This window comes from Bufo gargarizans, chromosome 5 (genome assembly GCF_014858855.1).
Source record: "Bufo gargarizans isolate SCDJY-AF-19 chromosome 5, ASM1485885v1, whole genome shotgun sequence".
NCBI lineage: Eukaryota > Metazoa > Chordata > Amphibia > Anura > Bufonidae > Bufo > Bufo gargarizans.
In genome coordinates, this window is record NC_058084.1 from 468,400,975 (window position 1) to 468,428,350 (window position 27,376).

At 48.1% G+C, this 27,376-nt stretch overlaps 1 protein-coding gene across 1 annotated transcript; it reads right to left on the reverse strand.

Annotated features, from left to right (window-relative positions):
- Positions 1-27,298, reverse strand: LOC122938480 (zinc finger protein 883-like). Its single transcript, XM_044294016.1, has 5 exons — positions 27,140-27,298; positions 4,729-4,855; positions 3,610-3,717; positions 3,306-3,386; positions 1-2,775 (listed from the first exon to the last, which is right to left on the reverse strand). Exons 2-5 carry the CDS (start codon positions 4,853-4,855, stop codon positions 1,301-1,303), a joined length of 1,791 nt encoding a protein of 596 aa, XP_044149951.1. The 5' UTR covers positions 27,140-27,298; the 3' UTR covers positions 1-1,300.
- Between the last annotated feature and the right edge of the window lie 78 nt (positions 27,299-27,376).

Here is a 27,376-nt window from a genome sequence, read left to right on the forward strand (position 1 = left end):
CACCGGGAGAGACACACAGATCCAGCACGTATCACCGGGAGGGACACACAGATCCAGCACGTATCACCGGGAGGGACACACAGATCCAGCACGTATCACCGGGAGGGACACACAGATCCAGCACGTATCACCGGGAGGGACACACATATTGCAGATTGAAAATAAGCACAAATGTTAGTAGCCACCGGTAACTACTAACATACGGTAAAAATAATAATTTACGTGTTAAAGGTGTCCATGACCTTTAAAATCTCATTTTTTTCACAATCTCATTCCAGTAGCAGATGATATAAAAATTAAGCAACATCTCTGGCACTTTGCAAAGGTGCAAGTTGTTCATCATCATCTAACATTTTTAGATATTTGTCGCAAATAACGGCAACACTGTCTCCAACAAACTTGCCTCATAATACCGCATGCGATTGATTCCCCCCCCCCCCCCCCACTCTGTTTTTGGTGCATTCTGTTTAGAAAATCGACCCCAAAATATGCAGAATCAAGGTCTTGGAGGACAGATTTCCATGCACTGCTTTTACCTAATGAGCAGATCACTCACGAGATTCGGGGCAAATATGTACATCTGATGGCGGGTTTATCAGGAATGAATGTCAGTACCAAGACTCCATCCCATGTAACGGCCGCAAATCACCTGATGAGCAAGCAAATGCTCGTTCTTCAGGTGAAATGATCTTTCATGCAGATGCCTCAATCGTTGTTTCTGGGCAGCAGACTGCGCTGTGTGAACAGGGATCTGTATGAGGATGAGCAATAGAAGTAGGCATCACTCATCCCCATAGAGTGGAGTGATGGCTGCATGTAAATGCATCTCTTTACCTCGAGTGACGAGCAGGTAACTATCAGGAAGGAACAAGTATAAAGCCACCGTAAAGCATTACCAGGATATGCCACCAATGTCCGATTCAGCACGTATCATATGTTCACATTACACACTGCTTTGATAGCTTTCCTGAGCTCCAATATCAGGGAATTTACTGTCTGGTGTGAACATGACACTCTCCAGAATGCAGATCACTACAGCAAGCTCTGAGGAAGGAGGGAATGCTGGGAGCTTTCAGCTCTGAAGCCTCTACAGAGGTTGTCTTAACAGCTTCCTCAGATTTTGCTGGTGCCCTTTACTAAAATCTAATGCATGGGGATGAGGCGAAGATGCGGTTGTGGGACCTTCTGTAATACTTTCTTTTCATTGGTCCTGGTCTAACAACACACACAACCCGCCCACGACCCGATGGCCACACGAGCGTGGTGGACATACGCCATAAATATTTATTACATTTCTTCTTTACATTGTGTATCTAGACTCACAGGACCTGTAACAAACGCGTTTCACGTAGTCCTTGCAGGCCACCATTTCCTGATGTGGTCTCTTCCCCAAAAAGTCATTTGGAGAAGCCGGAGATATCCAAATATTTTGGACGTCTTGTGAAAACATATCAGATTGCTTCTTATTTGCTTGGATTCCAGGGGTTTTCTGATGCAGGAGGGGGCTCGCTGGCGCGGTAAACTTCCTTGTGTTTGGAGAGGCCTCCTTGGACGGGAGCTGAAGGAATTTGGAGGATTTGTCCTCACTCTTACCAGGTTGGGAAGAATGAGGTGTGAGCTGGTGCAGACGGAGCAGGGACTGGAAGCTGAAACCTTTCCTACAGAACTTGCACTTGTAGGGTCTCCTCCTCTCATGTTTACACCGATGCAGGAAAAGTCTCAGCAGTTTTCCAAACTTTTGCCCACAGTCGTGACACGTGACCGCCAAGCTGTGGGACAGCTGGTGCCTTATTAACGTGCTCTGATGCCTGAAATATTTTTTGCACTCTTTACACCTAAAGAGTCTCTCAATGTCAAATTCTCTAAGAAGCTCTTCCGAAAGACGTTCCTTCCTCTGCAACGTTCGCCCTTGATCCTTCGCAAGGTCCACAGCTATCACAGGATCTGGAGAATTAACATAGTGGGGCACTTCTTCTTCAGCTGCAAAACTAGTGTATTTGACCCCATCGTGGGTAGGAAGTGGTTTTATCTTCTGGGTGGTGGTTGAAGAGAGGCGTTCATCAGCTTCAGGGTCCTTCGGAGGACTCTTGGGCTGGAGGTTGCCATCTCCACCTTTGTCCTTGGAATGAACTTCGGCATGTCTGAGAAGATAGGTCAGCCTGGTGTAGACCTTCTCACACTTTTGACACTTGTAGATCTCATGCCCCAAGTGCTCTCGCTGGTGGTTCACTAGTGCTGTCTTGTTGTGGAAGTGCTGGTGACACAGGGTGCATTCTACGAGTCTTGAATGAGCTTCTTGAAGATGGGACTTCAGATCCTGGGCGCTACTGAACTCCTTGCCGCATTTTATGCACAGCTTTGGGAGCTTTGGTTTCTGATGCACTAGCTTGTGTTCCTTTAAGTCTTTGACCGTCTGGCACACCAGTTGGCACTTATAACACTTGTATTCGAAGACTTGGTGGGTTTTCTGGTGTTTCTTAAGGTGGCTGGGCTTCTTGAAGCTTTTCTCACATAAGGAGCACTTATACGGTTGCCCTCTGTAGTGGCACTTTTGGTGCGCCATCAGGTGGCTCTCCTGCCTGTAACCTTTTCCGCAGTCGACGCAGACAAACCTTTTCTTCCAGTTCGTCTTTGCCAAGTTGCAGTAACATTTCATGATGCCTTTGCAGTCGAGACATTTCGGCTGACGGTCTTTTAAGGCTTTCTTCTGCCCAGGAGTCTCGCAGTCGTTGGTTGCTTCTTTCTGGGTTTGATTTTCATTGGGAATGTCAGTATCTAAAGGGTTAAAAAATATAGACGTTATTGCCCCTGTACGATTCCTATACCATTACAATGCCTGTTGATTTATGTCTCCTGGATCTCAGCAGACTGAAGGGGCCACAGCGCCGTACACTGTAGTGGTTGTGTTAGGTATTGCAGCTCTCTGCTGTGACACGGAGGTGGATAACATCCTTAGGTCCTCCTAGATCAGGGATCAGCAACCTCCGGCACTCCAGGTGTTCTGAAACTACAACTCCCAGAGTGCACCATTCAGTTCTATAGGAGTTAGAAGAACAGCCGAGCATGTTTGCATGCTGGGTGTGGTGGTTTCACAGCAGCTGGAGTGCCGAAGGTTGCTGATCTCTGCCCTAGATCATATGGACAAGGGTGGTCCTGATGAGATGATCCCTTTTCTGCTGTCCCACAGCCATTCTTATCCAGACTATGTTACCAGACAAGATTCTCCTATGTCGGCCGTGTGTCCCCCCCCCAACATCCTATGTCCTGCTGCATTGATCCTAGAGTTACGTTCATCAGTCACTTACTAGATAGCACACTGGTGGCAGCCTGCACAGACAGGGAATCCGTCTTCTCCTGCAATGGTTTCGACTTTGGCCTCTTGATATCTAAGAAATAAAAATGTCATGAAATAATCAATACCTCATCATCGATGCCCGTTTCAATGCTTTATGGGACCCAGTTGCTCTCGATACAGGAAATGTGTGCACTCAGCCAATCACTGGCCGTCCTCAGCCAGTGACGTCACATTTTGGGTGCTGGTGCTCGGGGGAAGGAGGAAAGTAACAGTCCAACAATCATTGGAAGACAATACGGACACGTGGACACTACCTGCGTGTAACGAGGGCCTTGATTTCTCATGTTTTCCAATGACAGACACATCCGTCCTCTCCCACTGCTCAATCTGATCGAAGAGAACTGGGGGTTCAATGTCAAGTCCTGAAATACGGAGACAAAACGCAGGGGACATCAAAAACTGGACAACTTCACCAAGGAATCAGAAATAATGTCACAACTGAAAAAAATAAATAAATAAAATAAAAAAGTGGGAAAGAAATAATCGGCTTCTACTGTGCCCATAGCCTGGTGGTCCAACCTGTATGATGGGAGGGGGCAGTAGTATATAAACTCAATGCAATATGGCGATATAGAAATAACCAAATAAATGGGCTAATGGCATGATGCCTACGCTAGAAACCTAGTCTGTAACGTGCTGGGTGTGAGGGCACTGCGCCAAGTGCTGCGGCCAGGATCGGGCTATCACACTGACAGAATGATCCATACAGCCCACCCCACATCACCCTAATTATGAAAGGGTTAAAGGATATGCCATCAGTGTCATATAGGTGAGGGATCCTCTCCTGTCTCCAGAATGGGACCTCCGAAGTGAGCAGAGGGCAGCTGCGCATGCGCAGCCACCCTCCGTTCACCTCTATGGCAGTTCCTGCTGGCTCAGCCATTTTTTGGCAGTCACAGTCACATAGCAGTGGCCACGCATATGTAGTGTGCTCTCCTTCACTTTGGGGGCCCTGTTTTGGTCAATAGGTGTGGGTCTCGCATGTGGGACCTGCACCTGACATTGATGGCATGACCCAGATGGGCCAATCCCTTTAAAGGGGGTTTCACAGGAGTTCAATATTTATGACCTATCCTCAGGGTCAAATCGGAGGAGGTCCAACGCGATCAGCGAAGAGGCTGCGGCGCTCATGTCACATTCATGGGTCACATGGCCACCGCATAGATCAGTGGGGGTGCCGGAAGTGGGACTGATCGGATATTGACGACCTATCAGCATGGATTTCAGGAAAGGATGACAGGTATATACAGTATTTGCTGGCACTTTTACGGGCTGTATATCGGGGGCATTGACATACAGAACCCTGATTCACCATCATCCTGGTGACTGGCCCGTACACTATTTATGAACTGCGTTAGGGATATCTCCATTACCCAAGACCAGTAGATTTGCGTAGTTCTCCTTCATGACATCTTTGTACAGTTCCTGTTGGTCCTGACCCAGGTTCCTCCATTCTTCCTCTGAGAAATATACAGCCACGTCATCAAAGGTCAGGTGCATCTTCAAAGACAATGCAGAGAGAACATGAGACCAGGGAAGGGGCTATGAATGGAGCCAGAGAACTTCTAAAACGTAAAAGGGCTTTTCCAGTGCTTTAACACCCCTCACCCAGCAGCACCAGAACCACACAGCTCCATGAATTCCTGCTGTTTCCACTGAAGTGCATGGTAACCAGCTGCGTCCACTACATTAATGGATGGAGCTGTGTAGTTCCGGCGTTACCGGTGTCGGAATGCTGAAATACCAGATAGTGATGATCCGGAGGATAGGACATTGTCAGGACCATGACTTGCTTAAAGGGGCACCCAGATTTTAACATCAGCTTCCCACTCTGCTACTTTGAGCCACAGGGTTACATGAAATCTTCCCCCTTAAGCTATCTGACATCCACATCTAAGGGATCTTAGCTGCCACCACTTGTCGTATCAGGTGGACAAGAAGTCTTACACTAGGTAACTCACAAGTACCCACTTCTCTCTAGCATTCACAGGGTTAACACGCAAATATATGTAACGCTTCTTCTAAGGCGGTGGAGTCGTTCAGAACACAAGAAGGCTCTGACGAAGGGGAAGTTTTAATATCCACAGGACAGAGCGTATAAAAAAATACAATAACATACAAAAAAATAACAGCTTCAAAGTAAAACGTAAAAAAGAAACGAAACGTAATACGTTACAAGGAAGCAGAAGTCCGGTCGCCTGGGGGGAGCAGGAACGTCGGCCAGATCATCAAGTGAGTAGTCCTCCAAATAAATGACAATTTGCTAGAGGGACACATACACCTTAAGAAGGTCTGCAGACTCCACCACCGGCCCCTGGTGTCACGGAGAGGCTCCTGTGTATGCTAATGGACTTTCACGACCCAGTTTTATGAGGCCGGCTTAAAAATGGTTTAGACTCAGAAGCTCTCCACTAAGAAATGTTTACTTGTGGTCATCAAAGCAACTTCATACTAACCTCATCAAACCCGTCAGAATGTTCCGCACGCGTGCATATCAAACATGGAGGGGTTAGAGGCAGTACTTAAGGAGTTCCTTAATTACTTCATCCCTGATTGAGGTGACATTAGCACAGATGAGGCTGGTGAATGGCCTAAGTCTAACACAAGCACATGGACATGTTATGGATTAGGTCCAGTATTTCTTTGATCATAAATATTCATCTGCATGAGATTTTATACATGACCCCTTCTGCCTGACCCCCCCCCCCCCCCAAACAGCTCCAACAGGTCTATGCCAGCAACAGGTTTTATGAGGGGCACCTCCTGTCTATGTGACGTTGTTCTGCTTCCCTGGTTTTGTTTAGACAGACCTTGAATTCTGGTTTTGGGAATAAGACATTGATGATTTTCTGGCCAGCCACAAGAATGTCAGGAAAGGAAGGGGGGGCTATCTACTACTTCGCCATCTACAAATCATTTTGATATCTATACTGCCACAGATATCAAAAGTAAAGTACCTGTAGACCATATTAAAATCTCATCCATGTTGCTGCTACTAAAAAAGCAGAACACACGACCCACTGCAGAAACTACTTACAGAATGAGAATTTTGTACAAAAGCAATGCTGCCCTCTACTGCACAGGAATATTACTGCCATACTATGCCCCTATTCACAAGAATATAACTGTTAAATTCTTGTACATAGGAGGCAGTATTATAGTAGTTATATTTTTGTACATAGGAGCAGTATTATAGTAGTTATATTCTTGTACATAGGAGCAGTATTATAGTAGTTATATTCTTGTATATAGGAACAGTATTATAGTAGTTATATTCTTGTACATAGGAGGCAGTATTATAGTAGTTATATTCATGTACATAGGAGCAGTATTATAGTAGTTATATTCTTGTACATAGGAGCAGTATTATAGTAGTTATATTCTTGTACATAGGAGGCACTATTATAGTAGTTATATTCTTGTACATAGGAGCAGTATTATAGTAGTTATATTCTTGTACATAGGAGGCAGTATTATAGTAGTTATATTCCTGTACATAGGAGCAGTATTATAGTAGTTATATTCTTGTACATAGGAGACAGTATTATAGTAGTTATATTCTTGTACATAGGAGCAGTATTATAGTAGTTATATTCTTGTACATAGGAGACAGTATTATAGTAGTTATATTCTTGTACATAGGAGACAGTATTATAGTAGTTATATTCTTGTACATAGGAGCAGTATTATAGTAGTTATATTCTTGTACATAGGAGCAGTATTATAGTAGTTATATTCTTGTACATAGGTGCAGTATTATAGTAGTTATATTCTTGTACATAGGAGGCAGTATTATAGTAGTTATATTCTTGTACATAGGAGGCAGTATTATAGTAGTTATATTCTTGTACATAGAAGGCAGTATTATAGTAGTTATATTCTTGTACATAGGAGCAGTATTATAGTAGTTATATTCTTGTACATAGGAGGCAGTATTATAGCAGTTATATTCTTGTACATAAGAGCAGTATTATAGTAGTTATATTCTTGTACATAGGAGCAGTATTATAGTACTTATATTCTTGTACATAGGAGCAGTATTATAGAAGTTATATTCTTGTACATAGGAGCAGTATTATAGTATATTTTTGTACATAGGTGTCAGTATGATAGTAGTTATATTCTTGTACATAGGTGGCACTATTATAGTAGTTATATTCTTCTTCATAGGAGGCAGTATTATAGTATATTTTCCTATCCAATCCAGATGATACCCTGAGTAAGAGATAAGTCCATTACTAAGGCTTTTATTAGACCAGTAGATGTCTTGCAGATAACAATTATAGATTGAAAATGTTTCAACTTGTTAGCGACCAAAAAAGTGCTTATTACATAGAGCAATGTTCGTTCATACTTTCGCTCTTTAATCGTTTGCTACAAAGACATCACTATAAATTACAAATAAAGATGATGCAACAATGCTCGCTCATGAAGGTGGGCTTCAGTTGGAATGGTGGACGCCTCTATGTGATTTGTAAGCGAGTAGACGCCTCCATAATATACCAATAGATCTGTGAATGAGACATGATAATTTTTTAGCTGGATAAAAGATCACAATTGGCAAGAAACGGGCGATTCCTCTCTCATCATTTAATCGCTCATGCTTATTACATCACGAGCGGCTCGTTCAATTTCGTTCACATTAGCGACATTTGGTACGATATTCGCTCTGTCTAATACAGGCTTAAGTACATGGAGAGTTCGGTCCAAGGTTCATCAGAAATAAGCGATACCTGAAGAAGACCTGAGGATGCCCGTCTGGAGGGTCTGAACTAAGCATAATAGAGGAGACACAAAAAAGATCACCCTCTAGGATTCTTGCCAGAAACTTTGGTCATGGTAAGGATACGGCTGGGTTCAATAATCTGTGCTGGGTCCTCACGTATACTTAGAATGGGAGACCTCAAAGGATCTGAAGAGTGCATGTGCTCTGCAATTCTCTGCTGGCCGATAAGTCGGGAGGCAGTGAAATCGGGGTAAGAAGGGCGTCCGGCATGCTTGACGTGGATTACGTTTCTGATGATTGAGGTATCCCAGATTCTAAGGATCCGTAAATGTGACAAAAGGGAATTTTTAGCACCCAAAAGATGTCGTCACTCCTGGAAGGTGAGTTTTGCTGCTAACTTAGACCCAAATAGAATAGTTTCTCGACTGGTGAAAACTTTTTGGAAAACAAGTCACACAGAGAATATTTGCCTTTTCCTGATAGTTTGAAGAGAACTGCACAGACTCCAATTGAGGAGGCATCACCCTCAAGAAAAAACAGGCCGTCGGAATTCAGATTGTGGAGAACAGAGGCAGAGGAAAGGCAAGACATAAGGAGGTTGCACTGGAGAAGTTGGCCTGTCTAGAATGATTGCATCTCTTTGGGTTAAAGCAATGAGGGGTGACATCACCAGGGAGCAATTCCAGATTAAAGGGAACCTGCCACCTCCCAAAACCATTACCAGGGAAGGAACAGGTTGTCTCTGCCCTGTCATTACCTTTAGGGCATCCGAGGGTCACCAAGGTTTTCTAGGTTCCTGTGTATGGGCATCTCTGCCATCGAGAGGTGTCAAAACGGATAGGAGTTAGGGCCAGGAGCAGGGTTTTATAGGTGGTGACCCTTTTCCTTCCCTAGCGGTGAGGCCTAGTGTCTTTCCCCTTCCTTCTTGTTGTCTTTTGGTGTTCGCCCCTATTACATCCGTGACATATAGACTAATAAGTTTTGGTACAGAACATCCCTGAAGATGTTGTCAAACTGCTGAAAAACAGCGGGAACACAGTGGAGACCCAATGACCAAAATCACTAAATATCCATAATGAGTTGAAGGCCATCTTCTGCTCAAACCTCTTTGATTCATATTAAATGGTAGATCCCCTGTATTATTTGTAATCTTGTTCATTCTGCTATCATCACGGCACCAGCAGAAGAAAAGGCTCTGCCCAGATTCTAAATAATATATTCAGACTAGGGCTGTGAGTGTTAAGACTCCATGTTGTGTTCTCAGCCTCCACGTTTGTATTTCATACTGCGATTTTTTGTGTAATGAACGGTGAGCTTCTTGTGGAAAGTTACTGACACTTCAAGGTCACTCATTGCCACCACCAACGCTTGTTAGAAAGGAATTTTAACAAGCACTAGGAGTACTAGTATGTGGCTAGCACCCACAGTTAAGATTAAGGAGACGTTCTAGGCGTATATGCTCATTTAAGATTGTGTTTTTAATAAGTTAATTACGTAAATGTTTAACTACGTCTTCAGTTGGAAATGATCCAGAAAATCGCTTTATTAACCTCTGCTTTCCTTTAATAAAGTAGAAACTAATGAAACACAGCTCTATGCCTGTGTTGGTTTTTATCTAGGGATATCCATAACTTCTAATTCGGAGTACACCGCTCATCCGGCATTGGGGTTTTTGCTCCAACAAGGCTCAAACAATTGATCGATTTAATTGATGAAATCGAGGCAAAGAAAATCCTCAATGCAGTTTGCAGGTTAGTGGGGGCACCTGTGATTTGGCAATAGCATGTATAAAGTTATTGTCACGGCTGAGGACGGGGAAAATCCTCAGCCGTGCGATGCCAGATGATGTTAACCCCTGCTCTGCCAGGACGATAGAATTAGGGAGCAGGTCACTTCCTAATCGCATCCCTAATCTGACCCTAACTCCTAGCTGCATGGGCCGACCTTTAAGGTAGGAGGACCCATGCTCAGGAACCTCGGATCCCTAACTCACCCTCCGACCGATCCCTGAACTAGGAGTCAAGGTAAGACGGCCTGTTCCTTCTGGACACGGAGGAACAGGGGTCTCACTGGCCAAGCTGCAGGGAAAAGGGGAAACACAAACAGATCTATGGATATGGCAGGTGAACTGAACCAGTTCCACCTACCTGCCACAGCCTTGCTGACTGGATCCCTGTGGTGGCAAGCTGAAGATGCCAACGCATCCACACACAGAGACCCAGATCCATAGCTGCACAAAAAAACAAGGAAAACATCAAATAGACATCACACATAAACTTGACATAAACTTATGACCACAAGGGTGGCCCCCACTGGCAGGTGAAATAACAGGAGGCTGCTCCAGCTAAGCATGGCTGAAGTAACCCACAGACTGGAGCTAACAGTGAGGCTTTATAGGCCCAAGTAGCCACACCCAACAAACACACCCAGTGTTCACAGACACAGAAGGGAATTAACCCTTCAAACACAAGGTAAGGGAAGACGGCCACTCAAAGGGGAATACACACATAAAACACACACTACACCTGTTGCCGCGGGCAACGGCATGTGTGACAATCATGTTCTGGGGATCAGCCCTAGGGCTGGGACACTGCCACCACACGCACTAAAGACCACACGTTGCCCCGGACAACCAAATGCAGGAAAGTGTCACACAACAAACCATAGGCCGTGACACTCTCACCCCTCAAAGCCCCCTCACCCACACAAAAGGGAAAACAAGTTTGGGACCCCAAACATGGAAGGGGGAAGGGAAAAGAAATAGAATCAGTGTCAGCGCAAAGCAAGTCTCCCTGGACTGTTGCCAGCCCCTGGAGCAACACACAGGAACCAGGGCGCCAGCCAACAAACAGCCAGGAGAGACCGCACTGACACTGCGTCCACACTCAGGACACAGTTCCCACCAGATCGTTGCCAGCCTGCATCCTTTACTAGCATACACCAAAGCCAGTCTCACAAGGACTGCAGCCAGCCACACCGACACAAGTCAGAGAACCACTGAGACGTGGACGAGGGGAGACCCAACCACAAGTGCAAGTTCATCCACACTGCAGCCACTGCTACAGAGAACTGCACTGTACTAGGGTTCCCCTTTCACCCTCCCTCCGGAGGATAAGCATGCGTGCCAGAAAACGAGAGGCGCCACATGCTGCGCCCTCTTCCGAAGGCCGGATACTCCCACCGCTCAAAGCCCCTCCCAACAGCAAAAGGGGAAGGTTGGTGAGGCACAAAAAACAAAGGGAGGGGGGGAGGGGAATGACAAACAAGAAGGCACCAACACGGACACGGTGAGAAAGGAATGGCGGGGAATGCCACTCACCGCGCCGTAACCGGTGATACCCCTATAACGCAGATGGCGGTACATGCTGCCCCCTCTTTCGAGGGAAGGCCAAGTGAGGAGCCTTTGTGGTCATACTGTCACGGCTGAGGACGGGGAAAATCCTCAGCCGTGCGATGCCAGATGATGTTAACCCCTGCTCGACCAGGACGACAGAATTAGGGAGCAGGTCACCTCCTAATCGCATCCCTAATCTGACCCTAACTCCTAGCTGCATGGGCCGACCTTTAAGGTAGGAGGACCCATGCTCAGGAACCTCGGATCCCTAACTCACCCTCCGACCGATCCCTGAACTAGGAGTCAAGGTAAGACGGCCTGTTCCTTCTGGACACGGAGGAACAGGGGTCTCACTGGCCAAGCTGCAGGGAAAAGGGGAAACACAAACAGATCTATGGATATGGCAGGTGAACTGAACCAGTTCCACCTACCTGCCACAGCCTTGCTGACTGGATCCCTGTGGTGGCAAGCTGAAGATCCCAACGCATCCACACACAGAGACCCAGATCCAAAGGTGCATAGAAAAACAAGGAAAACATCAAATAGACATCACACATAAACTTGACATAAACTTATGACCACAAGGGTGGCCCCCACTGGCAGGTGAAATAACAGGAGGCTGCTCCAGCTAAGCATGGCTGAAGTAACCCACAGACTGGAGCTAACAGTGAGGCTTTATAGGCCCAAGTAGCCACACCCAACAAACATACCCAGTGTTCACAGACACAGAAGGGAATTAACCCTTCAAACACAAGGTAAGGGAAGACGGCCACTCAAAGGGGAATACACACATAAAACACACACTACACCTGTTGCCGCGGGCAACGGCATGTGTGACAATCATGTCCTGGGGATCAGCCATAGGGCTGGGACACTGCCACCACACGCACTAAAGACCACACGTTGCCCCGGACAACCAAATGCAGGAAAGTGTCACACAACAAACCATAGGCCGTGACAGTTATTGGCCGGGGGAGGGGGGGTTAATGGGGGAACCTGTGATTTGGCAATGGCATGTATAAAGTTATTGGCGTGGGGGGGGGGGGAGGGGTTAATTTGGGGACCTGTGATTTGGCAATGGCATGTAAAAAGTTATTGGCATGGTGGGGGGGGGATAGGGGTTAATAGGGGGACCTGTGATTTGGCATGTATAAAGTTATTGGCGTGGGGGGGAGGGGTTAATGGGGGCACCTGTGATTTGGCATGGAGGGGCTGATCTGGGGGAGTGGGGGACATGGTGGATGGCATGGAGGCACTGAGGAATGGGGACATCATGGCAGCCAATGAACTCTGGCAGTCTGTTCCTCCACCCGAACAGACTGACGGAGTTCACAACATAACCTTAGATACACATTCTGGCAGAAGAACAGCCTGCAGGAGTATGACGTATTGGGTATAGCCGGATACAACCAGCTATATGCTCTCATTGACTATAATGTGGTCCAAGGCCACCTGGCCATGTTTCGGCATACATGCTGCGTATCGGCCAAAGCTTTTTTTTTGTCCTTACAAAACCCAGCTTGAATGCTGTAACAAGGCCGGACCCCATTACAGTCAATCGCTGCAGCAGCCGGCAGTATCCAGCTATACCCGATACGGTACATTCTGGCTGTTCTTCTGTATATTGCAGCTGTGAGAGAAGCCTTATGTGTGTACAATTATTTGCTGTACCACTGTAAGAAATAAAAATATTGTTTTTATAAAGCAATACGTTATTTTAAGAAGGTTTTTCTTATTTACTGCAGCCCTAATTCAGACATTGACTCCATTGGGTAGACCCTTGGGAGGTTCATGACCAGGAATGAGGGGTACGGCGCCGTCGTCAGAACGATGTTTTGGAAAGGCCATTGCCTTTTCTGAGAAACCGTATGAAAGATCAGTCAGAATTCCAGACAGGAGTGACAGGACTGGAACCTGAATGGCACTATTTTGTCTTAGAAGACAATATTGGAAACAGGAAGACCTCCAGCCAGTAAATAAGACCATTTGTCCTGGAAACAGATTGCCCCTCCAGCAGTAAGAGACTTCTCAAAATCACAATTAAAAAGAGCAGTAAATGCTATAAAATAGAAAATAAAAAACTACAACCTCCTTCCCCCAAACACTGCCTTGGTCTTTGTCTACAGGTATCCGGCAAGTGACCACACACCGAATCAGTGGCCTCCGCGGTCGCGTGCTGTACTACTGCTATCACTGCTCAGCGATGGGAGCCATGATGCCAGCAGTATGGCATGTGACCACTGACTGGCTGTAGAAATCACATGCTAGTACTGGTAAATAAAGATGGGGAGGACTGTCGGAGCGTCCATGCTACATCGGTGGGTGACACAAGAGATAAGCAGTACTTTAAAAAAATGGATAAGCCTTTTACATGGTTGAGTGCAGGGGAAAGGTACACCCTGACATATCACCTGTTATATGCTCCACTAAACCTTCAGAAAACGCCACGAGCAGGGCCACGTTGTTCTACACAGGTCTGGACAGCAAAATGTGAAATTTTTGACCGTGTACTGTTTGACAGAGAAGACACCTTGTGGAGAAGAGCAGAAGTGCAGCCTGGTTCCTCAAAGACTCTTTGGAAGGTGGCCAGAAATAATAATAAAATGTATTTCTATAGCACCACCATATTTCGCAGCGCTTTACAAATTCATAGGGTTCATGTACAAAACAAAAGTAACTGGCTAATATGCAACTGAAACACTAGGAGTCAGGGCCCTGCTCGCAAGAGCTTACAATCTATGAGGAGTTGGTGGTGACACATAAGGTAGTTGATTGTGATAAGTAGGATTCGAGCCATTATTGGACTGACCGGAGTGGTGCCGGCAGATCTGCTTCGGGTTTGGGACTACTAGAGCAGGCATGGCCAATCTGCAGCTCTCCAGCTGTTGTAAAACTACAACTTCCACCATGCCCTACTGTAGGCTGATAGCTGTAGACTGTCCAGGCATGATGGGAGTTGTAGTTTTGCAACAGCTGGAGAGCCTCAGGTTGGCCATCCCTGTACTAGAGGATCGAGTTCAGGCCAGAGGAGTTGGTGTAGGAGAGGTTTAGTCGGGGAAAAGTCATTTTAGGTAGCTTGATGAGCCTGCCTGAAAAGATGTGTTTCTAAGGCACGTTTAAAGGTGGAGAAGTTGTGGATTGACCTAGTATTCCGAGGGGCAGAGAATTCCAGAGAGTAGGTGCAGCTCAAGAAAAGTCTTGAAAACGGGAGTGAGAGGTACGAATTATGGAGGTTATTAATCTTAGGTCGCTAACAGAACGGAGAGCAGGAGTAGGGTGGTAGATGGAGATGAGGGAGAAGATGTATGGAGGTGCAGCACTGTGGAGAGCAGGAGTAGGGTGGTAGATGGAGATGTATGGAGGTACAGCACTGTGGAGAGCAGGAGTAGGGTGGTAGATGGAGATGTATGGAGGTGCAGCACTGTGGAGAGCAGGAGTAGGGTGGTAGATGGAGATGAGGGAGGAGATGTATGGAGGTGCAGCACTGTGGAGAGCAGGAGTAGGGTGGTAGATGGAGATGAGGGAGGAGATGTATGGAGGTGCAGCACTGTGGAGAGCAGGAGTAGGGTGGTAGATGGAGATGTATGGAGGTACAGCACTGTGGAGAGCAGGAGTAGGGTGGTAGATGGAGATGTATGGAGGTGCAGCACTGTGGAGAGCAGGAGTAGGGTGGTAGATGGAGATGAGGGAGGAGATGTATGGAGGTGAAGCACTGTGGAGACCACGAGTAGGGTGGTAGATGGAGATGAGGGAGATGTATGGAGGTGCAGCACTGTGGAGAGCAGGAGTAGGGTGGTAGATGGAGATGAGGGAGGAGATGTATGGAGGTGCAGCACTGTGGAGAGCAGGAGTAGGGTGGTAGATGGAGATGAGGGAGGAGATGTATGGAGGTGCAGCACTGTGGAGAGCAGGAGTAGGGTGGTAGATGGAGATGTATGGAGGTACAGCACTGTGGAGAGCAGGAGTAGGGTGGTAGATGGAGATGTATGGAGGTGCAGCACTGTGGAGAGCAGGAGTAGGGTGGTAGATGGAGATGAGGGAGGAGATGTATGGAGGTGAAGCACTGTGGAGACCACGAGTAGGGTGGTAGATGGAGATGAGGGAGATGTATGGAGGTGCAGCACTGTGGAGAGCAGGAGTAGGGTGGTAGATGGAGATGAGGGAGATGTATGGAGGTGCAGCACTGTGGAGAGCAGGAGTAGGGTGGTAGATGAAGATGAGGGAGGAGATGTATGGAGGTGCAGCACTGTGGAGAGCAGGAGTAGGGTGGTAGATGGAGATGAGGGAGATGTATGGAGGTGCAGCACTGTGGAGAGCAGGAGTAGGGTGGTAGATGGAGATGAGGGAGATGTATGGAGGTGCAGCACTGTGGAGAGCAGGAGTAGGGTGGTAGATGAAGATGAGGGAGGAGATGTATGGAGGTGCAGCACTGTGGAGAGCAGGAGTAGGGTGGTAGATGGAGATGAGGGAGATGTATGGAGGTGCAGCACTGTGGAGAGCAGGAGTAGGGTGGTAGATGGAGATGAGGGAGATGTATGGAGGTGCAGCACTGTGGAGAGCAGGAGTAGGGTGGTAGATGAAGATGAGGGAGGAGATGTATGGAGGTGCAGCACTGTGGAGAGCAGGAGTAGGGTGGTAGATGGAGATGAGGGAGGAGATGTATGGAGGTGCAGCACTGTGGAGAGCAGGAGTAGGGTGGTAGATGGAGATGAGGGAGGAGATGTATGGAGGTGCAGCACTGTGGAGAGCAGGAGTAGGGTGGTAGATGGAGATGAGGGAGGAGATGTATGGAGGTGCAGCACTGTGGAGAGCAGGAGTAGGGTGGTAGATGGAGATGTATGGAGGTGCAGCACTGTGGAGAGCAGGAGTAGGGTGGTAGATGGAGATGAGGGAGGAGATGTATGGAGGTGAAGCACTGTAGAGACCACAAGTAGGGTGGTAGATGGAGATGAGGGAGATGTATGGAGGTGCAGCACTGTGGAGAGCAGGAGTAGGGGGGTAGATGGAGATGAGGGAGGAGATGTATGGAGGTGCAGCACTGTGGAGAGCAGGAGTAGGGTGGTAGATGGAGATGAGGGAGGAGATGTATGGAGGTGCAGCACTGTGGAGAGCAGGAGTAGGGGGGTAGATGGAGATGAGGGAGGAGATGTATGGAGGTGCAGCACTGTGGAGAGCAGGAGTAGGGTGGTAGATGGAGATGAGGGAGGAGATGTATGGAGGTGCAGCACTGTGGAGAGCACGAGTAGGGTGGTAGATGGAGATGAGGGAGGAGATGTATGGAGGTGCAGATGTATGGAGTGTGAACTGTATTCTGTGGTGGATGGGCAACCAGTGAAGTGACTGGCACAGACTAGTAGCATCAGGGTAGCGGTTGGATGGATGGATAGATGAGCCTGGCTGCAGCATTTAGGACAGACTGAAGGGGGGAGAGTTTAGTGAGAGGGAGACCGATTAGTAATGCGTTGCAGTAGTCAAGACGAGAATGAATCAAGGCAACAACAAGAGTTTTTGCAGTTTCCACCGTAATAAAAGGGCGGATTCTTCCGATATTCTTGAGGTGCAGACGACAAGAATGTGTAAGTCATTGAATATGGGGAACAAAGGAAAGATCAGAGTCAAATGTGGCCCCAAGACAGTGGGCATGTTGCACAGGAGTTATGATAGTGCTGCAGACCGAAATTGAAGTATCAAGTTTAGGCGAGTTAGTAGATGGGGGAAATACAAGAAGTTCAGTTTTAGATACAGGACATGATGTCAGAGACAGCTGCCAGACAGTTACTGGTGTTTCGGAGTAAAGCAGGGGTGATGTCAGGGGATGAAGTGTATAGTTGGGTGTCGTCAGCATAGACATGGTATCGAGAGCCAATTCTACTGATGGTCTGTCCGATGGGGGCTGTATAGAGGGAGAAGAGTAGAGGACCTAGTACTGAGCCCTGAGGAACGCCGACATCGAGAGGAAGAAGAGCCAGCAAATGATACACTAAAGGAGCGGCCAGAGATAGGAAGAGAACCAGGAGATAGCAGTGTCCTTAAGAAATGACACAATTGGGTCGCCTTGCTCCCATGAGGGCGATGCCCGAGTCAAAGCCTCTCCTGAAGGCAAGGAGATCACACAGGCCAACACGCCACGGCCAGAGCAGGACTGCTGCTGAATACAAATGGCGAAATTCGCAGCAATTCCGCGGCAAATCTTCATCAGTATCCGCATGCAAGGCCGGAGAAATTTGTGGCAGATTTGTCCTTTGCATAAAATGAGGCCATGTGTGAACCTGCCCTTAGAGGCCAAACACGGTGACTTTGGGCTTGCACGTCAGGGGAAGGTAATATCTGGACACGCTGAAATAATGTGCAGAAAATCTGCCCGAGGTGAGCGACAGCGGGAATACGGCACCCGTAGTGTTAACTGAACCCAGAATATCAGAGGTAAGCAATGAATGCAGGATCCTGCAGCACATCGCACCCACCTTGTATTGTATACACAATTATAAAGTGCCAAGGCCTGCGGAGGACGATCTGCGGGCAGCTGGAATACGACATACATTTTCTAACTTTACGCCTAGCAGATCGCTGCTTCATTACTCAGGCGCTTTACCGCTCGGGGAGTAGTTTTGTCGGAGTCAGGGCGTTGCTTATTTTCTTGTACAAGGAGACAAGTCATTATAGCAGTGGCCGCTCAAGAGTCGTCTGAAGCACAGTCTGAATACATTGCTTAGATAGGTGTTTTCTTACATCTGTGGAAATAACGAGAAGCTCCCATCTTACTAGAAGTAAGGAGTAGTGATGAGCGAACTTCTGTTTTAAGTTCGGCGTCTAAAGTTCGGCTTCCGGTTAGCGGAGAATCCCGATCTGGATCCGGATATGGATTCCGACTTCCGTTGTGGTCCGTGGTAGCGGAATCAATAATGGCCGATTATTGATTCCGCTACCACGGACCACAACGGAAGTCGGAATCCATATCCGGATCCAGATCGGGATTCTCCGCTAACCGGAAGCCGAACTTTAGACGCCGAACTTAAAACAGAAGTTCGCTCATCACTAGTAAGGAGTCTTCTCCAGATGCTTTATCACTTCGTTCAAAACTTCGGAATAATAATACCGTCTTCCACTTTAAAAATCACTACTGAAGTTATTCAACAAGTCACGAGCGACTTCGGCTCATCGGAGCCCATACGTTCTGTCTCCGTACGGTATTATTCCGAAGTTTTGAACAAAACGACTTTGATTTAGCATCTGGAGCTCACTTTGCTCAACGCGAATCGTGGACATCACCGGCGGTTACAGACGGCTTCCTGCTCATCCTTGAAAACATACCGTGTATCACAATAATTGCTGATTCTAACAAAATATTAAATGCGGACAGTTAGTCTTCTTAGTCTAAAGCATCTTGTATGTGTATATACAGTATATATACCGTAGATATATTTATGGTATGTACTTATATAGCGCTACTATATTCTGCAGCGCTTTACAGACATCAGCATCCAACTGTCCCCAATGGGGCTCACAATCTAAGGTCCCTATCAGTATGTCTTTGGCGTGTGGGAGGAAACCGGAGGAAACCCACGCAAACACGGGGAGAACATACAAACTCTATGCAGAGTTGCCCTTGGTTGGATTCGAACCTAGGACCCCAGTGCTGCAAGGCACCAGTGCTAATAACCACTGAGCCACCGTGCTGCCCAATATATATATATCTAAGTAAGCCAGCTTCTTAAAGGGGTTGTCTGGGTCCAGAGCTGAACCCGGACATGTCCCCATTTTCACCCGGACATATCCCTCACAGTTCACATTGGAGTTGGAAGCTCCTGATGTACATGCCGTCACATCTGACTGGAAGAATGGTGCCGTATGGCATCCATCAAATGACTGTTCAGTCAAAGCCACAACAGATCTGAAAAACTGCAGGCGGCGTACATGACCAGCTCCACAGTATGGAAAGCTGAAGTGTCTGCGTTACCTGGAGCGGAAGCGTCCGTGACATCTTTCTCCGCACAGGACCTGACGACTACATCTGGAGGTTACAGACTGAGTGAGGCGTCTCACCAATATAATCAGCTTCAATTACCGGCAGCCGGGCGACTAACGGCTCTCAGGTGCTGCAACTGCCGCTGTGCAGGAGGGCGGAGTGACCACCCCCAGTCATTAACAGGCAGCCAGTGTGCCGGGACCTCCGGACGTGGAGCTGGTTAAGAAACAACTGCACTGACAGCTGTCGCCGCATTTTCTGTAATGGTAGTCAATGGTGTCGCACTGCAACGCGTCACATGCTGCGACGCGACAGTTGTGCAAAAATCCATCCAAGTTGAATTTTTGTGCAACTGTCGTGTCGCAGTCGGACACCACTGACGAGCTTTACCAAAAATGGGTGTCTCAGTGTAGCTGTACCCTTTTTGTCGCGTGACAAATCTCGTCGTGTGCCGACGGTCACACTACCTTGCGTATCACAGCGCGGCCACATTCACTATGGCATAGTGGTCTTAAAGGGGTTGTGTCATCTCAGACTTTTGATGACCTATCACTAGGACAGGCCACTAATCTAAGATAGTTGCGGGTCCCACCTATCTCCAGAACGGGCCCCCGGAAGTGAAGGAGAGTGCACAGTGCATGCGCAGCGTGCTCTCTATTCATTTCTATGGGAGGGCGCGCAGCTATTTTTTGGAAGTCATAGAAATGAACGGAAAGTGCGGAGCGCACCAGCGGGGCCACCGCATTCACTTCTAGGGACTGCCGGACATAGCAGAGCCAGGGCTTGGCTATTTTCCTCAGTCCCAGAGAAATGAATGGAGGGTGGCCGAACATATGTGGCTGCATAGCCCACAGATAAGCCACCAATGTCTAAGATGAGACAACCTCTCAGGGTCAAAGTCGCTGTAGCCCTAAACTTAAAGCGATATTCCATAAATTTAATACTGGTAACCATCCTAAGTGGGGGTCCAACTCATACCCCCCACCCGCTGACAGTGCCAGCACACCCACACCCAGCGGGACCTGTAGAGGGAAGCATGTTTACCTGCTCCTGGTTCTAGCTCCATGGGTCCACGTTGGGACACATGCGGCGTTGCAGCCGGTGATGTGTCCCCAAGCGGTACGTGACCTAGAAGTGACGCTCCGCATGAGGACAGTTATTGGCTACAGCAGCGCACCTGTCTCCATCTATGTCAGAAGTTCACATGCGGGGACTGAAGTGCATTGAAGACAGTGGTGGAGCCAGGGACCGCTGTGTATTCCCTTTCCATTTCTTTGGGGTTCCATCCATGAGTCAGGGGCACGTGCTCCGGGGGCGGCCCCACCTGAAGCAGAACCCCTTGTTTGGATCCAGCCCAGCAAGTTTTTACAAGTGACCATGGATTGCCATCTTCTGCTTTCATACATTCCTTTAAACTTCTTGTTTTAGTTTTCTGTCTGGGTCAAGTACTGGCAGCTGCAAGCGGATACATGGAAACCATCAGCAAGCAGGCTCGCTCGCTGGTGACATGCTGGACTCCAGGCTGATACATTGTGACAAACTATTAGCACAGCATTGAGATTTCTGCTACTGATGTGTTTAGCTCAGGGAGGATTCTCTAGACTGGAAACAACTGTAACAAACCCTCAGCTGTGAGAAGTATTAGGTCTGTGCAGCGTCTGGGTGACAACAAGCAGTGATACTGATCAGTAGTGACGCCTGTCACCAGTGATCAAAAGGGCAACAAGAGACTTTCTGAGGGCAAATATCTGTGCTAATATTTTAGGAAAATCCGTACATGAGAGGGTCTCTATTCACTGACCACTACCTCAGGCCTCATGCACACGACCGTTCCGTTTTTTGCGGTCTGCAAACCGAAGATCCACAAAAAACGGAAGCCGTCCGTGTGCCTTCCGCAATTTGGGGAACGGAACGGGCGCATTGTAGAAATGACTATTCTTGTCCACAAACGGACAAGAATAGGACATGCTATATTTTTTTTGTTGGGCCACGGAATGGAGCAACGGTGCTGACAGCACACAGAGTGCTGTCCGCATCTTTTGCGGCCCCATTGAGGTGAATGGATCCGCACCTGAGCCGCAAAAACTGCGGCTCGGATGCGGACCCGAACAACGGTCGTGTGCATGAGGCCCTTATACAGACATATGTCCCCATAGGCTCCCATAGTAAATACCAATGTATGCAATAATGCAGCAAGCTACTCCTTTTTCCGTGTCCGTTAAATTCAATGGAGCCGCAAAAAAAATATATATATATGGAAATGACTGTCTGCATCTTGTGTCTGCAAAAAAAAGAGAACAAGTCCCCCCAAAAAAATGGAAGTTAGGGCTCTTTCACACCTGCGTTCTTGTCTTCCGGCATAGAGTTCCGTCGTCGGGGCTCTATGCCGGAAGAATCCTGATCAGTTTTATCCTAATGCATTCTGAATGGAGTGAAATCCGTCCAGGATGCATCAGGATGTCTTCAGTTCCGGAACGGAACGTTTTTTTGGCCGGAGAAAATACCGCAGCATGCTGCGCTTTTTGCTCCGGCCAAAAATCCTGAAGACTTGCCGCAAGGCCGGATCCGGAATTAATGCCCATTGAAAGGCATTAATCCGGATCCGGCCTTAAGCTAAACGTCATTTCGGCGCATTACCGGATCCGACGTTTAGCTTTTTCTGAATGGTTACCATGGCTGCCGGGACGCTAAAGTCCTGGCAGCCATGGTAAAGTGTAGTGAGGAGCGGAGGAGCAGTATACTTACCGTCCGTGCGGCTCCCGGGGCGCTCCAGAGTGACGTCAGGGCGCCCCACGCGCATGGATGACGTGATCGCATGGCACGTCATCCATGCGCATGGGGCGCTCTGACGTAATTCTGGAGCGCCCCGGGAGCCGCACGGACGGTAAGTATACCGCTCCCCACTACTACTATGGCAACCAGGACTTTAATAGCGTCCTGGGTGCCATAGTAACACTGAACGCATTTTGAAGACGGATCCGTCTTCAAATGCTTTCAGTTCACTTGCGTTTTTCCGGATCCGGCGTGTAATTCCGGCAAGTGGAGTACACGCCGGATCCGGACAACGCAAGTGTGAAAGAGCCCTTACTCAGTGTGCATTCCGTTTCCATATATCCATATTTCTGTCACGCAAAAAATAGAATGGTCTATTATTGTCGCATAACGGACAAGGACAGGACTGTTCTATTAGGGACCGGCCCTTCCGCAAAAATGTGGAATGCGCGCAGCCGGTATCTGCAAAACACCCAACAGTGGTGTGCATGAGCCGTGGTGCTCATAATCCCCCAAAAAATACTTTTATCATCCGGCAGGCGGTATGTGAATTACGGACTTGAAGTTAAGGGGGTGGCGGCTTTCTCATTTGAAGTCAAGCTCGCTGCCCCCCCCCCTTTCCCGTCCCTCAGCATTTGGCCTCATGCACACGACCGTTTTTTTTCTAGGTCCGCAAAAACGGGGTCCGTAGGTCCATGATCCGTGACCGTTTTTTCGTCCGTGGGTCTTCCTTCTTTATTTGGAGGATCCACGGACATGAAAAATGAAAAAAAAAATCTAAGTCAAGTTTGCCATTGAAATGATAGGAAAAAACGGACACGGATCACGGACACGGATGACAATCTTGTGTGCATCCGTGATTTTTCACGGACCCATTGACTTGAATGGGTCCGTGAACCGTTGGCCGTGAAAAAAATAGGACAGGTCATATTTTTTTCACGGCCAGGAAACACGGATCATGGATGCGGCTGCCAAACGGTGCATTTTCCGATTTTTCCACGGACCCATTGAAAGTCAATGGGTCCGTGAAAAAAAAACGGAAAACGGCACAACGGCCACGGATGCACACAACGGTCGTGTGCATGAGGCCTTTGATTGATAGCCTTTGTTTACGTGTAATCTCCGATTCCAGGTCAAAATTTTGTGCATGCGCCGTGAGCTTGTTTTCAGTGGCTCAATGCGAAGGCGCGATGAGGACGCGGCACAGTCTCTGATCAGTGACCAGGTCACAAACACAGAGGAGGAGGAGGACATCTTCACCTGATCTCTGTGGAGGCAAAACACTGAGTGAATAAGGCCCCATTCACACGAGTGAGTTTTCCGTCCAGGACGCACAGGATCCGGACTGAATCCCTGACCTGGGTCTTTGCACCTCGGTGTTTATAAGAAATCGCAGCATGTTCTAAGTTGTGCGTTCTTCACACAGCGCTGGCTCCACAGAAGTGAATGGGGCTGCATGAAAAAACGGAAAACCATCCGGATTCAATGCGTTTTTCACTGATGTTTGCGTGAAACATACAATCCAGAGAGAAAAAAACTCAAACACTGAACACAATCACAGAAAAAAAACTGATCAAACTTGGTGCAAAACCGTCAGTTTTTTCCTGAACAGACACAATCCGTATCTCTAGTGTGAACGAGGCCTAAGGCCTTATGTTCCATCCAGGCCTCCAGCCACGTGCCATTACCTCTGCACAGCATTTCCCTTCATGTGTTAAATTTAATTGATCATCTGATTAACGAGCTAATTAACCCCGGATCTGAGCTCGTGCTTCCCTATAAATCTAGAGGCCGTCAGACCCCCATCCTGTTAGAGAGGCTGACGGGGAAGCAGCACGAGCCACGTACAGCCCTGGTCACACCTGAGGTGCTGTGCAGCATTGTAGCGCTGCGCTCTGCTTCTGGCTTCATTGCTGCGGCGGTTACCTCCGGACCTTTCCACCCTCCGTCCCTCCCGGAGTCCTCTCCTTCCGTGACCCATCACCACTTTACATGCACTTCTCACTTTCTTAGGGCTCATGCACATGGCTGTGCCCGTAGCGGGTCCGTAATATACGGGCACTGGCCGTGTGCGCACCGTATCGTGGATGCAGACCGGTTTACTTGAATGGGTCCTCAATCTGGGAGATATGGTGCGGTGCGGAACAGAGGCATGGATCAGGTTCTCTGTCCGTGCCTCTGAGCCGCAAAACAGTAGTGCATCAGACTGCGGACTGTCAGAGGGGGATTGCGGACCCCATTCAAGTGAATGCAGATGGCAGGCACACTGTCAGCGCCAATGCAATTTGCAGTCCGCAGCGTGGGCAAGGCCAGTTCGTGTGCATGGGCCCTTGCATCACCTTCACCCATCCCCCTCCATAGTACAGCACACTCCTCTTGGGTCACCTCTCTACTCCTAGATTGTAAGCTTTTGTGTCTCCTCCATTTCCTCATAGATTGTAAGCTCCTGTGTCACCCCCATCTCCTTATAGATTGTAAGCTCTTGTGATCAGGTCCTCACTCCTATTGGGTCACCTATCTTCTCATAGATTGTAAGAATGTGTTGGCACTATATATATATATATATATATATATATATATATATATATAATGGTTATGTTGGGGTACTTTTCACACTTGCGTTGTTTGATTCCGGCAGGCAGTTCCGTTGCCTGATCAGGCAAACTGTATGCAAACGGATGTCATTTTTTCAGACTGATCAGGCATTTTTCAGACTGATCAGGATCCTGATCAGTCAGAAAAATGCATTGCAATACCGGATCCGTTTTTTCGGTGTCATCAGGCAAAACGGATCAGTTTTTTTTCTTTTCTCATTTTTAAAGGTCTGCGCATGCGCAGACCGGAAGGAACGTATTTTGAATGCCGGATCCGGCGCTAATACATTCCTATGGGAAAAAATGCTGGATCCGGCGTTCAGGCATGTCTTCAGTTTTTTTTCGCCGGAGAGAAAACCGTAGCATGCTGCGGTTTTCTCTTTTGCCTGATCAGTCAAAACGACTGAACTGAAGACATCCTGATGCAAACTGAACGGATTACTCTCCATTCAGAATGCATGGGGATAAAACTGATGAGTTCTTTTCCGGTATAGAGCCCCTGTGACGGAACTCAGCGCCGGAAAAGAAAAACGCAAGTGTGAAAGTAGCCTTAAAGGGGTTATCCAACCCTTATAATGCCTGGGCCCCTCATACTGGTTATACTTACCCTGCTCCCTGGCATCAGGAGCGACGCAGGTGTCGGGGAGCAGGGTAAGTATAACCAGTATGAGGGGCTTGGGCATTAAATCCCCCCAGCACTCCCTGTTGAGGCCTCCATACTTTCCTGGACGTCTGACCGCTCCTGCACGGATGGGGTCACGTGCGCTGCAGCCAATAACTGGCCACAGCAGTGACACGTCTGTAAGCAACCCAGGAGCGGTGTGGAGACAAGTCACCGCAGAGATTAGTCATTCGCGGCCTCCGTCCGTGCAGAGGTTGACATGTGGGGACTGGAATGGAGCGACGGGGAGAAGGGGGCACACCTTTAAAGGGGTTGTGCCATATTTGCAAGTTACCCTCTACCCACAGGATAGGGGATAGATAACTGATCCCTGGGGGGGGGGGTCCGACCACTGGGACCCCCACAATTCTGAGAACAGGAGCCCCCTGCTCCATTCCTCTATCTCTGCCAGTCCCATACTTGACCTGCCGCTTCATTGGAAAGGTGGCCCCTGTTCTGGGGAGTGGTGGGGGTCCCAGCAATCAGCTAATGATCCCCCTATCCTGTGTATACAACCCCTTTAATTTGGTATAGAACCTGACCACCTGAGAGACCCCCGGGAGGGTACCAGACGTCTGCAGGAATGTACTGCACATTTACACATAAATACTAGCGCCGCGCCTCCACTTCTGCCCCCCTCGCCTCTGATTTCCACCTGAATGGCGGATTTATCTTATGGTAAATGAGCACATTCACATTCTGATCGGAGCCACGAAGGAGAAGAAAAACCTCGTACGACCGGAAACTCCTCACAAGCTGCCGTCCTCCGATGTGGGAGAGACCACCGTGTGAAACTCCAGGTGCTGCCCAACTACAACTCCCAGCATGCGCCATTCACTTATACAGCAGTTCTGAAAAGTGCGCACTCTGGGAGTTGTAGTTTCACGACAGCTGGCGGTCGCTGACCCCCGCCCTACGGTCCCATTGGCTGAATATAGAGGGTTAAAAAAATAAAATAAAACCCCATGCAGAGTAGGACTTATGGACACGACTGTATTTTGGGTCCGCGTTAGCAGATTGCTCGCAGACCCGTTAATTTCCATGTGGACAGCACATAGATGTCATCCGTCCTGTACATTCCGGTAAATGCGTCAATGCACGCGCCCGCTATCCGTATTTTCATGGATCCGCGGTCTGCATTGTCTGCATGACCTGGGTTCACGCTTTCTACCAAAGGAGACCAGATGCTTCGCTGCAGCATGGAAACAGGATGTGGCAAAAGAGGAGAATCCCTTTAAATGTGAGAAAGAGAATGGTCCCCAACCCCCACCATTACAGTATATATATTTTCCAGTTACCATCTGGGTTTAAGGTGAAGAACATCACTAATTACTCAAACCAAATGGTGGCGCTGATGAGCAGAGTGACCACTGGGACAAAGGAGACCAGATGCTTCGCTGCAGCATGGAAACAGGATGTGGCAAAAGAGGAGAATCCCTTTAAATGTGAGAAAGAGAATGGTCCCCAACCCCCACCATTACAGCCTCCCATAAACCTATACTTATTTTCCAGTTACCATCTGGGTTTAAGGCGAAGAACATCACTAATTACTCAAACCAAATGGTGGCGCTGATGAGCAGAGTGACCACTGGGACAAAGGAGAGACGCTCCTCGTGTAAGCCAATCAGATGGCTGCTTTCATCCTCACATCTAAGTGGGAATCATAACAGCTGCAATCTGATTGGCCGCTGGGGTCCGCGCCACGGTTCTTACTGGCTCGTTAATAATTACCTCAGCCCGGGGTGACAGATGCTTCGCCCTGGCTTCTACGTCTCTCGCCTTATCTCCCAGGTAGATTTACATATCCCTCTGCTCCGACCTGTCAATCACTGGGCCTTCTGCGATGTCATTGGCCAGCGACTATGCCGGACTCCTCACGGTCCCTCGGTCTGCGCGTCCTGTCACTCCGAGGCGTGCGCCGTGATTGGACATCGACGTCGTCAGTCAGCTCTCTGTCAAGCTGTTACG